General features: G+C 36.6%; 1 protein-coding gene across 5 annotated transcripts in view; it reads left to right on the top strand.

Moving 5' to 3' along the window:
• The window catches only part of LOC144963427 (uncharacterized), a 31,370-nt gene extending 19,633 nt beyond the window's left edge, over positions 1 to 11,737 (top strand). For 4 of the 5 annotated variants that reach the window (XM_078897481.1, XM_078897484.1, XM_078897483.1 and 1 more), the window contains 3 exons: positions 1,467 to 1,589; positions 3,696 to 3,754; positions 9,346 to 9,526. In XM_078897481.1, coding sequence (XP_078753607.1) covers positions 1,467 to 1,589; positions 3,696 to 3,754; position 9,346 — 183 coding nt within the window. In that variant the 3' untranslated portion in view covers positions 9,347 to 9,526. Of the gene's footprint in view, positions 1 to 1,466; positions 1,590 to 3,695; positions 3,755 to 9,345; positions 9,527 to 11,689 lie in introns of those variants that run through there. The other variant, XM_078897482.1, reaches the window with a different exon arrangement.
• Positions 11,738 to 13,488: the final 1,751 nt, after the last annotated feature.

Below are 13,488 nucleotides of genomic sequence, written 5' to 3'. Positions count from 1 at the left end.
GTTGTACATGAAGATCAGCTTACTGACAGCTTTGAAATTAAGACTGGTGTCAAGCAGGGATGCTTGCTCTCTCCATTCCTGTTCATCCTTGCCATTGATTGGCTAATGAAGGAAACCTCCAAAGGGAGAAGAAATGGGATACAGTGGACCCCCTGGACACAGTTGGATGATCTGGATTTTGCAGATGATCTGGCTCTTTTGTCCCACACACAGGACCAGATGCAAGCAAAAACCGCAATTATAAACAGCCTCTCGGAAACAATTGGTCTAAGAATTCACCCTGCAAAGTCAAAGGTCTTGAGGATAGGTACGCGTCAAAGGGAGCAGATCAAATGAAAAGATCAGGAACTCGAAGATATAGACACTTTCTGCTATCTCGGAAGTATAATTGACAAGGAAGGAGGCACGGAAGCAGAGGTGAAAGCACGGATAGGAAAGGCACAGGCTGCATTCACATCTTTGAACAGAGTTTGGAGAACTAAAGACATCTCCCTTCAACTAAAGCTAAGACTTTTCAACTCAAACGTGAAGTCTGTCCTACTGTATGGATGTGAAACTTGGAACGCATCACAGGCATGTATAAGGAGGGTACAGATTTTCGTAAACAGGTGCATGCGTAAGCTACTCAGAATAAAATGGATGGATAGAATAAAAAATGAAGTATGGAAAAGAACACAGCAGAAACCAGTGGGAGAGGAAATAGGAAGAAGACGATGGAGGTGGATTGGACACACGCTTAGAAAGAATGACTCAACTATAACAAAGAAAGTATTGGACTGGAACCCTCAGGGCAGAAGATCAAGGGGAAGGCCACGAGGAACATGGAGAAGAATTAAAGAAGCTGATATACAGAGAAGTGTAAGACCTGGAATGAGATAAAAAAGTTGGCTCAAGATAGAGAAGGATGGAAATTGTTTGTCTGTGGCCTATACCCTAACCCAGGATGAAAAAGGCAATGATGATGAAATAGTTCTGTCCTTGTTTCCTCCATGCCTGTTTTCATTTCCATGCTGCTTCACAGACCTGTCTGAGAATGACATTGCTTAATTATCAGTCAGTGAATCTGGGTGCCATAACAGTCATATTTGACTTTATGAATGCAATAGGGGAGATAAGTCGTGATGTCACACCTCTAATTTTCTGGGTCCAAAATCATTGGAAGTGATTATGTAACCAGTCCTTTAGAGGACTAATAATGAATAGGTTACATATTTAACCATACGGTGACACCAATATTTATACAGACACTTCAAACACACCGATGCACATACTCAAACACTTCAAATATCAATGAATAAGAACGACTTTCAATTTATACAAGATTTCCAGGTTTAAGGTTTTGGTTCAGCCTTGATTATTTTCATTGATATGTTTTGAGGTTGAAATACATTTTGTGGCCAAAATATAGAAGAGGTAAATTGTCAGTGACGACAGTTTTAAACTATCGTTCTATTTTGTTTCCACAGGATAATGAGTGTTACGGTAAATGTCAGTCAGGGATGTGCCCCTCCGTTTCTGAAGAGATCGATACTGCTGATCGCTGTGCTGCATGTGTACAGCAAGATTGTGTATCTGAGTGCACGGGAATGGTAAGGATTCTTTAATAGATCACTAGGAGTGGATTAAATTATCTGATTAAAAAACAAGAAGAAAATATAATATTAGAAAAGACTACCATAAACCTAATAACTGATTTACAGTACGGGAGTCTAGAAAAATGTATGGACCAGGTTTATTTGTTCGAGATTTCCGTGTTGAGTATTTTTCAAAGAATATAACAAATTCAAGGGAGGTAGACGTTAGTGTTTTTGCGAAGATGAAATTATAAAGATCCCCCCCCCCCCCCCCACCCCCGCCCCGATATCGCAAATTTGTCAAAAGAAGAGCTTGTGACTGGTACAAATGACTGGTATTCTTTTAAGTAAAATACATCTGCCAGCCATATGAGACACTCAAATACAGAAAACTTAAAAGTTAATAGTCAGATTGACATTTTAATGAAAACCGATCACGCAATTGACGATCTAAAAACAATAACAAAGAGCTGACTAAGTCATCTTCATACCTTCTATGAATAGGTACCACAAGAGCTAAGTTATAAGTGATTAATATGGGTTTTCATTTTTATTAATTTTGAAAATCCATACATTAAGAAAATGAGTACAAATTCATTGTTTAAGAACTTAGAAATTTTTGGGGGGTAAAAATATGTTTATGCGTTGTTTTATATTCCACTCAATTTGGCACTCTTAGTTACCTATCGAACGTTTCTTTTTGTTTACGTTCCAAGATTTTTATTCTACAGAGAGGAATTATATAGAATATTTAATCCTCGATCTGGATTTTTTGTAATGTATTTATGTTATTATTGTTTGTTTGTTTTTGTTCTTTATGGGGGGAGGGGTTGTTTTTGTTGGCTGAAGAAGGGTTTTGAAATCGACATGAACAGTGTTTGTTACTTTAAAGTCTTTTTTTTAAACTGTTACATTAATTTTTGTTTATTACTGTTTACAGCCCACAGCTTCTAGCATCTTAGTATCAGTAAGAAAATGTTTCATATTTTGACGTCTGGACTAAAAACTTTAAAGATCCCAAGATTTGAACCATACACAAACATTTTCCAAAGTCTACAGTCGAAGAAATAAAATAATCGCGAAAGCAAATGTTTCTTTTCACCAGCATGACGAAATAGCATATTCCATATGCTGAGTAAACTAAATAGTCATTTTCAAATAACATGTAATTCACGTCAACGGGTTGCTTGAATTCCTGTGAAGAGGTCCTAATGTTTTCAGATATTGTCTTCAAATTGTATTTGCAAAATAAAGAAGTGATTTTCAGGAAATATACGTTATGATTACAAGCAAAATGCATCAAGGATTAAGTATCTCGCGAAACATGGAAGAACAACATCACATAGAACAGGAACCCAATCATTTGAAATTCTTGCTAGAGTCAATATTTCAGTCTTAAAAATGAAATCATAAATGATAAGCAGATTGTTCGAACCAGAAATATAAGATAATAAATCAACTTCCTAAGAAGCTCATATCATCCTAAATAATTAATTCTGTCTTTACTTCCTCCATGTCTGTTTTCATTTCCATGCTGCTGATAAATTGCCACTTTTTTTTAGGACAATAAAGGTTTACTTATTTATTATTATTATTATTATTATTATTATTATTATTATTATTATTATTATTATTATTATTATTATTATTATTATTATTATTTTTATTATTACAGACCTGTCTGAAAACGACATTGCTTAATCATCAGTCAGTGACTCTGGGTGCCAAAACATTCATGTTTGTCTTTACGAATGCAATAGGGAAGATAAGTCATGATGTCACACCTCTAATTTTCTGGGTCCAAAACCATTGGAAGTGTTTATGTAACCAGTCCTTTAGAGGACTAATAATGAATAGGTTACATATTAAACCATACGGTGACACCAATATTTACACAGACACTTCAAACACACCGATGCACATACTCAAACACTTCAACTATCATTTAATAAATAACGACTCTCAATTTATACATGATTTCCAGGTTTAAGAATTTGGTTCACCTTTGGTTATCTTCATTGATATGTTTTGAGGTTAAAATACATTTTTTGGCCAAAATATAGAAGAGGTAAGTTGTCAGTGACGACAGTTTTAAACTATCGTTCTATTTTGTTTCCACAGGATAAGATGTGTAACGATAAATGTCTGGCACAAAAGTGCGTCCCCATTTGTGAAAAATAGTAAGTTTAAAAAGAAGAAAAGATGTAATCCATCACGCTTTAAGGCCGATGATGCAGACATGTATCCAGATTTCTGAAGCATTAAATGTGCAGTTTCAATTTCTTTTGTCAGGAAACCAATCTATCCTAAAGTATCTATCTTCAGATCGAACAGAACTGGTTACTTAATCACTGCTGAGAGAAAGGGTGCGGGGTAGATTAGGAAAAAAAGATGGAGTTTACACAGTAAGATATCCGTCCCTTTGCTTGTGAGGCCAGTCTGTACCAACGGAGCTATCGGGACTTCCAAAGAATATATTACAATATTATACGCTCTCTCTCTCTCTCTCTCTCTCTCTCTCTCTCTCTCTCTCTCTCTCTCTCTCTCTCTCTCTCTCTCTCTTTCTCTCTTTCTTTCTTTCTTTCTTTCTCTCATGCTGTCTCTCTCTCTCTCTCTTTTTTTCTTTTCTCTCATGCTGTCTCTCTCTCTCTCTCTCTCTCTTTCTCTCTCTCTCTCTCTCTCTCTCTCTCTCTTTCTCTTTATTTATTCATTTATTTATTACGTATCACGCGTGCACTTTGCTTTTGTGAATTCTAATAATGTTTGTGACTTCTATGTATTAATACCTGGACATTTCTACATGCGCGCGTGTTAAAATACAGTATTTCTTATAGAGTTTTTATCAAATTTCAAGAAAGAACGGCCACACATGGAATTAGAGTTTTTAAAACTTTATTACACACGGCATTTTACTACAATGGAGCTAAAATGTCTGAAGATGGGCACTCAGTAAAGGAAATAAATGAAAGGTTTTAAAAAGCCCGTAAAACATTTGGCTCCTTGAACTTTGGAATGCAAAGACAATTTCAACAAAATCAATGATGCGCATATTCCAGAGTAATGTTTTATCTGTTTTTTTTTATATGGAGTAGAATATTGGAAATCGACAAAACCGTTTGTTGCAAATTCGATATTTTCCAAAACAGATGTCTACCAAAAATCTTCCACATTTTTTGACCCAACAAAATATCAACTAAGGGTCTTCCACAAGAAGCTGACATGACCCCCATTTCGGAAACAGTCAAATCAAGAAGGTGGAGATGGATTGGCCATATTTGTCGGATGAAGGAGGGAGCAATCCCAAAAACAACACGCAGATGGGACCGCGCATGGTAATCGCAATAGGGAAGACCACTGGAAACTTGGAGAAGATCGGTGGAAAGAGAGATGACATCCTTCGGTTGGATCTGCGGTGAGGTCTGTAAGCTGGCAGAAGACAGAAATCATTGGCGCTCCTTACTTTTGACTTTATGTTTTTATGACAAGACCTGAAAAAGTGTGTATGAAAGCTACCAGCAAAGCAAGAAATAAAAATACACGAAAAAAATAAATTGCGTACCCTTGTGAAGAATACAATTATTAAAATTGCCCCGACTATCGGGAGCCTCAATGGTGTAATAGTAGCACGTCTGACCGGTAATCACAAGGTCTGAGGTTCGATCCCCTGTCGAGGTAGACTGATTTTTTGGGATGTTTTTTTCTTCTTATATTTTACTTTCTTGCTTTGTCTGGCACCTTTCATACACACTTACACTTGCTCAGGTCTTTATCTTACATTGGTACATGCTTCCAAGTTTCTTAATATGTGTTGAAGAAACACCAAAGAGGAGTTAGTAAGAAAATATATGATTACCTTGTGTTTCGTCGTGAGGCACTACAACTGTTATTTTAACACCTCCGAACTCTTTTTTTTCCAACGGATTCTATTAACAACAGGTCCCGCTCAATCCCAATCATCACCAATCGACGACACACACCCCCCCCCCCCCCCCCCCCCCTTCATCAACTTTTACGTTCAACTTAATGACTGACACCAAAATATTATGTTCACAAAAGTAAACAATTTTTACCAACCAGAAAAGGCCGTGTACTTTAATGTCCAGTCTGTGCGTGATAAAAACATAATTATGTGTAGTTATGCGGCTATGTGGTCTAGTGGTATGACACTCGCTTTCGGATCGGAAGGTCCTGGGTTCGAGCCTCGCGCTCGGCGCATAGTTGAGTCCTTGGAAAAGGCCCTTTACTCACATTCTCTCACCGTACTCAGGTGTAAAATGAGTACTTGGCCGTTAACAGCGTTGTCTTTGTCCGAAAAATTGAAATATCGCCTAACAGGCGTCATGTCCCGTCCTACATGTTAAATGTTGCTGTTGACCAGGGACCCCTTGTAAAGGGCTTTGAGCACATTTAGTGGATATTGCGCTATATAAAGCTCAATTTTATTTATAAATGACGTCATAATTGAGTTCGTGTATGATATTGTTTTTATTACAGAGTCTGGCTAAAAGAAGAGAGATAAGGCGATTATTGATAATTTGTGGGGTGTCCGATAATGTGTCCAACAAGGTTGTGTCCTCTCATCGTGCCTTTTCAATTTTTATACAGAATTTATATTCAGAGAAATAGAAATGATGTACGGCGTATATTGAATGGAAGAAACATCAATAATTTGAAATATGCAGATGATACAGTACTACTGGCAACAAACAAAGAAGACCTGCAGAAACTAGTAAATGAGACCAACAAAATAAGTAATAATTATGGATTGAAATTAATATACAGAAAACGAAAATAATGGTATTCACACGAGCAGAAGAAAAACCCAAAGTCATCATAACAGTAGATGGGAAAGCAATACAGGCTTATACATACCTAGGACAGTTCATCACAGATGACGACAGATCTATTGCACAGGTCAAAAGAAGGATCAGCATTGCCAAAACAAACTTCATGAAAATGAGAAAAATCCACACTAGTTTAAAACTATCAACAAAAACAAAAGTACGTATGGCTAAATGTTATGCATGATCCACATTCCTATATGCATGTAAAACATGGACCATAATGAAGGAGATAGAAAGAAAAATTGATGCCTTTGAGATGTGGGTATACCGAACAATTCTGAGAGTACCATGGACCAGAAAGAAATCAAACATTCTGGTTCTTATTGATGCAGGCCAAAGGTCCATAAAACTGTTGGCAGAAGTTAATGTGAGAAAACTGACTTATTATGGACACATTCGGAGACACAACACCGTCCAAAAACCAGTGCTTGAAGGTAAAGTAGCTGGCAGAAAGGCACGGGGCAAACCAAGGAAGTCCTGGATAGGAAATGTGGAGGCAACAACTGGCAAAAAGATAATCGACTGCTCGGTAATGGCCCTTGAGCGTGAAGAATGGCGTTCCATGGCATTCAACCTCTGTAGGGAGACGAAACTCCGGTAAGGTAAGGTATTGATGATTTAAAGCCTCCCGCTTATGAAGTTCTATCAAATCCAAGAAGCACCTGTCCAGGAAGCGGCACTTGTAATATTCACAATGATCACCTGAAAACATCGGTAGGTACATATAATTTGTCGTTTGAATGCGCGAAGGTTACAGTTTCAGTTTTAACATCACAATACTACCACCGCTTTCACCAATTCACAACTCAACGCATTCCCTGTTTTAAGAAAGATTTTCAAGACCTCAATTCGTTGATAATTACGGACATCGAAAGATGTTTAATTACTCGCGACTTTAATCTTCATTTTAACTCTAAATCAGACAGTTATAGCAAAAGACTTGAAATTATTTTTACAAATGTTATAACTTGGGACAAAAAGTATCCACATCTAATCACAACAAAGGGAATGCACTAGACTGTGTGGTGACAAAAAAAAAACCGACCATCTCATACGAGACCTGCTTATGAGGAACAGGTATATATCGGGCCATTTTATTGTCACATTTTCACATGCTCGCTTCGGCAGGATCGTGAAGTGAGCTCAAGATATCTATGTGGAATCAACACAATAACAATAAGCATACTTAAAGGGCGCCTTACACCGAAGTCTCAAAGCGCTGTACATAGATTAGTTGTAGAAGCGCTTTGAGCACAGTTAGTGGATATTGCGCTATATAAAAGCTCAAGCTCAAGATCGTTTGAGTCTGAATTGTTCCTTGTCTGGTATTTAGTCCAGTAGATTTAGGGATTAACCAGAAAGCAATCGGTACCAAGCTAGCTAATTTTTATTCTGATGTAACTATGTTCTGACCCCCACCCCCCTTTCCCCATGAAAAGTCCACCGAAAACCGTCCTTGGGAAATAAAAATAAACGAGATGCTTATGAGGAACAGGTGTATATCGGGCCATTTTATTGTCACATTTTCACCTGATCGCTTAGGCAGAAGCGTGAAGTGAGCTCAAGATATCTACATGAATCAACAGCGAAAGGTTCAACCATTACGTCACTGAACGTTTAATAATAATAATAATAATAATAATAATAATAATAATAATAATAATAATAATAAAAATAATAATAATAATAATAATAATAATAATAATAATGATAATAATAATAATAATAATAATAATAATAATAATAATAATAATAATAATAATAATAATAATAATAATAATAATACACATTTATATAGCGCTCATTCTCGTGTAAAACACAAGCTCTGGGCACTTTACAATATAAATATCAATTTTAAGTGAAAAAAAAATAATAACAACAATAATAATTCATAGCCAAATCAAGGATTCATATAGAGTCAAGAAAAACAAATACAGTAAAAATGTGTCTCGAGATTCTTTTTAAAAGTAGGTAAAGACTTGCACTCCCTCAGACAACGTGGTAGTTTGCTGTCAATCTACTTAGAAGACCGTATCCTTTCGACACACTTGATGATGCCCTTCATTGAATACTCGACAAACATGCTCGACTTCGAACAAGGATAGTCGGAGACCGCTCTTCGGGTGTCCGAGGGCGCACACCAAGCGAAGCAACAGCACCGAAAGGCCGAGCGTGCATTGTTGAAACACAAACGCAAAGAGGAATACCTGGAGTTTAAAGTTAATGTTTGTCCTCGCAAAACTTTAGCTTTTTTAATTTATCGGCCGATTTTCTTGATTTTTATATCATTTTTCAAATCTCTGAGACGAACACGCTGGTGTACTCGTTAGATTCAAAAAAGTTTAAAACACAAATTTCGGGGGGGGGGGGGTTATTGCGAGTCCAGCCTTATTAATTAATTCATGAGCGTTGAGACAGTGAGGCAACCATTGCATACAAGACCTCGTGGATCAGGCCGCAGGGCTTTTGGTGTTACACAACCCCTCATTACTTTCGGTCTTTGAGGTTACACAACTTACACCGCCTTTATGAAGGCTCTCAAACTTGGAATAATAATATTTTTATTCCAAGCTCTCAAACGATATGCAGCATCGGTACTACCGAGATCTCGTTCATGACGACGAGATGTGACGTAAAAGTCTAGATCCGGGCTTTTTTCTCTCGTATCTCATCTATCGGAACGATTTCGTTAAGACTCCCAATGACTTTCAGGTACACCCATGGTGTACGACTACCCGACACTGACTACAATATCGCGTCATAATCATCATACTCATTTTCATCATCAATATCATAATCACCACCATCATCATCAGTGGTCATTATAGTTGTCCTCATGATCATTGTTCATAATCATCAACATCTTTGTAACCAGCAACATGTCTGTATAAGTTTTACGCCCCAACAATTTCTATTTCTTCTTTCAGATCCCAGACACGTTGAAAGCCAAAACTTTAGAAAAGCGACAAGCTTTTATTTTATTTTATTTTTTATTTTTTTGGGAAATTAAGCATTGAAAACTTTTTTGACAACATAGACCAGTCTATCTCTGAAGATGAATATTTTCTGGAAATAAATTATTATTGAAAATAGTCCTTTTCGTTCCAATACGTGCCCATGTCATTCTGTGTGTATGTTGATGTATGTGGCTTTGTGTCTTGTGGTAGTGTGAAGGCTAAGGCACTTGTTCTCTTGCCTTTATGTCCCTGGCTCGAATCATGATGTGCTATGCTCTCTCTCTCTCTCTCTCTCTCTCTCTCTCTCTATATATATATATATATATATATATATATATATATATATATATATATATATATATACGAACATATATACTATCACATATATAACTATCACGTATATACATTATATTATACAGTATTTTGTCGGGATGAACTAGATGTAAAAAAAGTGCTGTAAAATCAAGATGACAATAAATGTGAAATTATATTTTTATTTGTCGATTTTGAAAACCACTTATTATCCTTCGAAATCAAACGTAACAACTTTGTGCAAGTCTCATACCTTTTTCTTTGACAATAGCATCAATTTTTAACCAAATTTAACTAATGGCAAAATACTGTTTTGATACGAATAGTCACATATTTAACCAGTCAGCTGCCGTACTCTGGAAAAACAGATATTGAAAATTTTGGCCTTAAAACTCGTCCTTCAAATATCGATCTATTTAAATGACCTGATTCATATTTGATGGACGAATTTTAAATGGTTGTTTTTTTTTCAGAGAGAATAGTTAACTGGAAAATAAGTAGCAGATTTTTCCAAGATAAAATCATTTCAAATATTTTTCTCCCCCAGCAATTGAAATTGAATTTGACATATAAAAATATTAGTCCTTCAGAGCCGTTTGGCCCAAGGAGCTCGTTTTTATCCCTCTTTCCCTAACGTGAAAAGGACCATAGCAATTGCTTGCTACCCTTTAAATAGGACGGTAATTATTGCAAAGCTCTCCCCATATAATATATCACAGACCCAACTAAAACTATGGTCAGAAAATAAATATTGACTTCAATCTCGGCCTCTTTGCCTGAATTGCGAGTGGTCTACCAATGACCTAGCGGGTCCCCATGATAATACATAATATGCAGGGAACAAAATGTTGATCTAATAGGTAATATATTTATCATTGTATCCAGTCTGAGGCCATTCCAAAAACTGAAAAAAAACCCATCTAGATATACGATATCATCCCTGACCAAAAGTCTAGATAGTATGAAGTTGACGTCACTCAGGACTGTGTTTTTTTTATTTTTGCCATCCGCGTTTATGAGTAATTCTCACTAAAGTATATTAACCAGACTATAAACGTTCAAGGTTACACATAGTTTTGTGGGTTGATCCGGATGGCAATGTTGTGAGTTTCACATATCATCTTTCAATCATAAAAAAAATAATTAAGTTTACAGCTATGACCATGGCGTACTAAAAGAGTATTATAGTAGGGCTATGGCTATGACACATGCCTTTAGGAACAAAATTAGCGTCTTCAAAATAAGCCCTTTATTTGGTATATGGCACCTTTTGACGTTGGGTTATGTCTCAGTGGAAAATAGGAACAATTTTTTAAAAGTGAGTTTCCCTATACTGCTATTTCATAGGATCTGAGGTTGGGTCTGAGATAAGTTGGATCGATAATATAAAAGGTAGGTACTTCACTAAATTCAATAAAGGGGAAAAATAAAGAATTTTTCTCTGTTCGCAAATTGCGAGGTGTTCGCTGAGTAAGTTTAATGGATCCGAGTTGTACTGAAAATTATTGAAGCCTTCTGAATTTTATCGCTACGAATAGGTATTCAAAACAAATTGAATCCCCATCATTTGAAGTACAACAACACATTCGTGCGGCTATGTGGTCTTGTGGTATGACACTCGCTATCGAATCGGAAGGTCCTGGGTTCGAGCCTCGCTCGGTGCATAGTTGAGTCCTTGGAAAAAACTCTTTACTCACATTCTCTCAATGTACTCAGGTGTAAAACGAGTACCTGGCCGTTAACAGCGTTGCCTCTGTCTGAAAAAATGTACTATCGCCGAACAGGCGTCATGTCACGTTCTACATGTTAAGTGTTGCTGTTGGCCATTGATCCTTTGTAAAGCGCTTTGAGTACGTTTAATGGATATTGCGCTATATAAAAGCTCAGTTTTTAACAAATTGTAAAGATTCACGTTTGACATGATCTATGCAATAAAATGCACATTTCATTGTTATCAAATTATGACCATCCATAATAAATAGAATAAATTTAATGTTTTCAGGTGCAAATAGAGATCCCGCATTTTCTTGACTATTTGAAGTAAGGTGGGTACAATAACATATTATTTATCCAAATTCACATCTTTCGTGCGTTCTGTGATAAAATGCATATAAATTTTGTTGGAACAATATTTAATACAGTCATACCAACATTTTAAGAAAGCAAATATTACTTCAGGTGTCTGTTTTTATGATATGATAATAACACCCTTCCCTTTTTATAACTTGAATCAAAGAGATTTTTATCTGTTTAGTTGCAGTATCATTACAATTACTTGTTCGAAAGTCAGTTATTAAATATTCAATATATTATTTTAGAAATCATTAAAATATGTTTTTTGAAACATTTGATTTTTCATAATCAGTCTTAGGCAATATAAAAAATATAATATACAATATTGATAGAATTGATAGATTATTTAGAAATGGGCATATTAAAATGATATAATATAGCTCAAGAGTTATTTGATAACATACAACGTGTACATATTCGCAGGTCTGATAACCAAAATGGTTATGGGCTCAAACCAATGCAAAATATTGTCCATAACAACAATGTTAAAACAAGCCCATAATCGCATCCGATTATCAGACCTGCAAATATATGCACGTCGATTCCAACTCTTCGCTGCCGTTTGGAGCAAGAGAGTGTTTATTTTATTCTTACACTGCTCATGCGCAGTCGCCTAAGTCGGCTGAGGGTCTGCAAAGGCAATAGCATTATTTTATTGTACTTCGATTATCAAGTTGCTGAACACTTTGCTGCAGAGCAGAGATCGAGCAACACGTTTTGAATATGAAGTAAAAATAAGCCAAAGCATAATTTTAATGAGCAAGTTGCTAGCCTTAGCAGAAAGCAACTTCAATAAAACTCCGTGCCGCATGAATTTCAAAGCATTAAAAAATTGTGATTTAAAGATCTTTCTTAACACGTATCCCGTATTGTAATGTAATAATATATGGATGTATCCTTGCGTGACGATCATGCCATCTGAAATAATTCTTCAGATCTATATACGAAGAGTCACTTATTTACATTTAATATAAGCACGAGATGAATTATAACTTTATATTTCAATTTTTGATTGTAAATGCTTGCAATTTTTAGGACCAGTAATTTGCATATATATTGTAAATTTTACTCTTTTTAGCATGCGTATTGACCTAATATTGATGCATTTTCAAAATGCATAAAACCGTGGGGCCATGATGCCATCCCCGACTCGATGGCAAAGCTGTCATGTGGAATAAAACTATCCAGAAGCGAGTGGTTGACAGCCAACCGGGCAAGAACTAAAGTGGAGAAAACCGGGCAGAACATGTTGGTGTGGCGACTTTTGACGGACAGTCATTGTAAGTGTCAACATCCAATGCAGTCAGTGGCCGTACTGCTGAATACCGAAATACACCGAAATCTACAGAAATCTACTGGTGAGGAGTGAACCAGAGACCATGAGAGGTGGGGACCAGTGGTCACCAGGAGGGATTGACCCAGGGACGAGGGGAGGTAGTCACCAATGGAGAGTGAACTAGAGACTTTGGGGGGTTGGCACCAGTGAGAATGAACTGAAGACTACAGGAGAAGGGTAACAACTAGGAGTGAACCCAGAACTATGTTAGGATTGTGGGATTGAATCAGAGACTATGGGTGGTGGGTACCAGTAAAAAGTAAACCAGAGAATATGAGAGGTGGGCACCAGTGAGGATTGAACCAGATACTGTTGGAGGTGGGCACCAGTGGGGATTGAACAGGATACTGTTAGAGGTTGGCACCAGTGGGGATTGAACCAGAGACTATGGG

Source organism: Berghia stephanieae, chromosome 1, assembly GCF_034508935.2.
Source record: "Berghia stephanieae isolate SIO BIC M18660-M18661 chromosome 1, UCSD_Bste_1.3, whole genome shotgun sequence".
NCBI classification, from domain to species: domain Eukaryota; kingdom Metazoa; phylum Mollusca; class Gastropoda; order Nudibranchia; family Aeolidiidae; genus Berghia; species Berghia stephanieae.
Note: the sequence above shows the minus strand (reverse complement) of the source record. Positions and strands in the feature narration are given on the sequence as shown.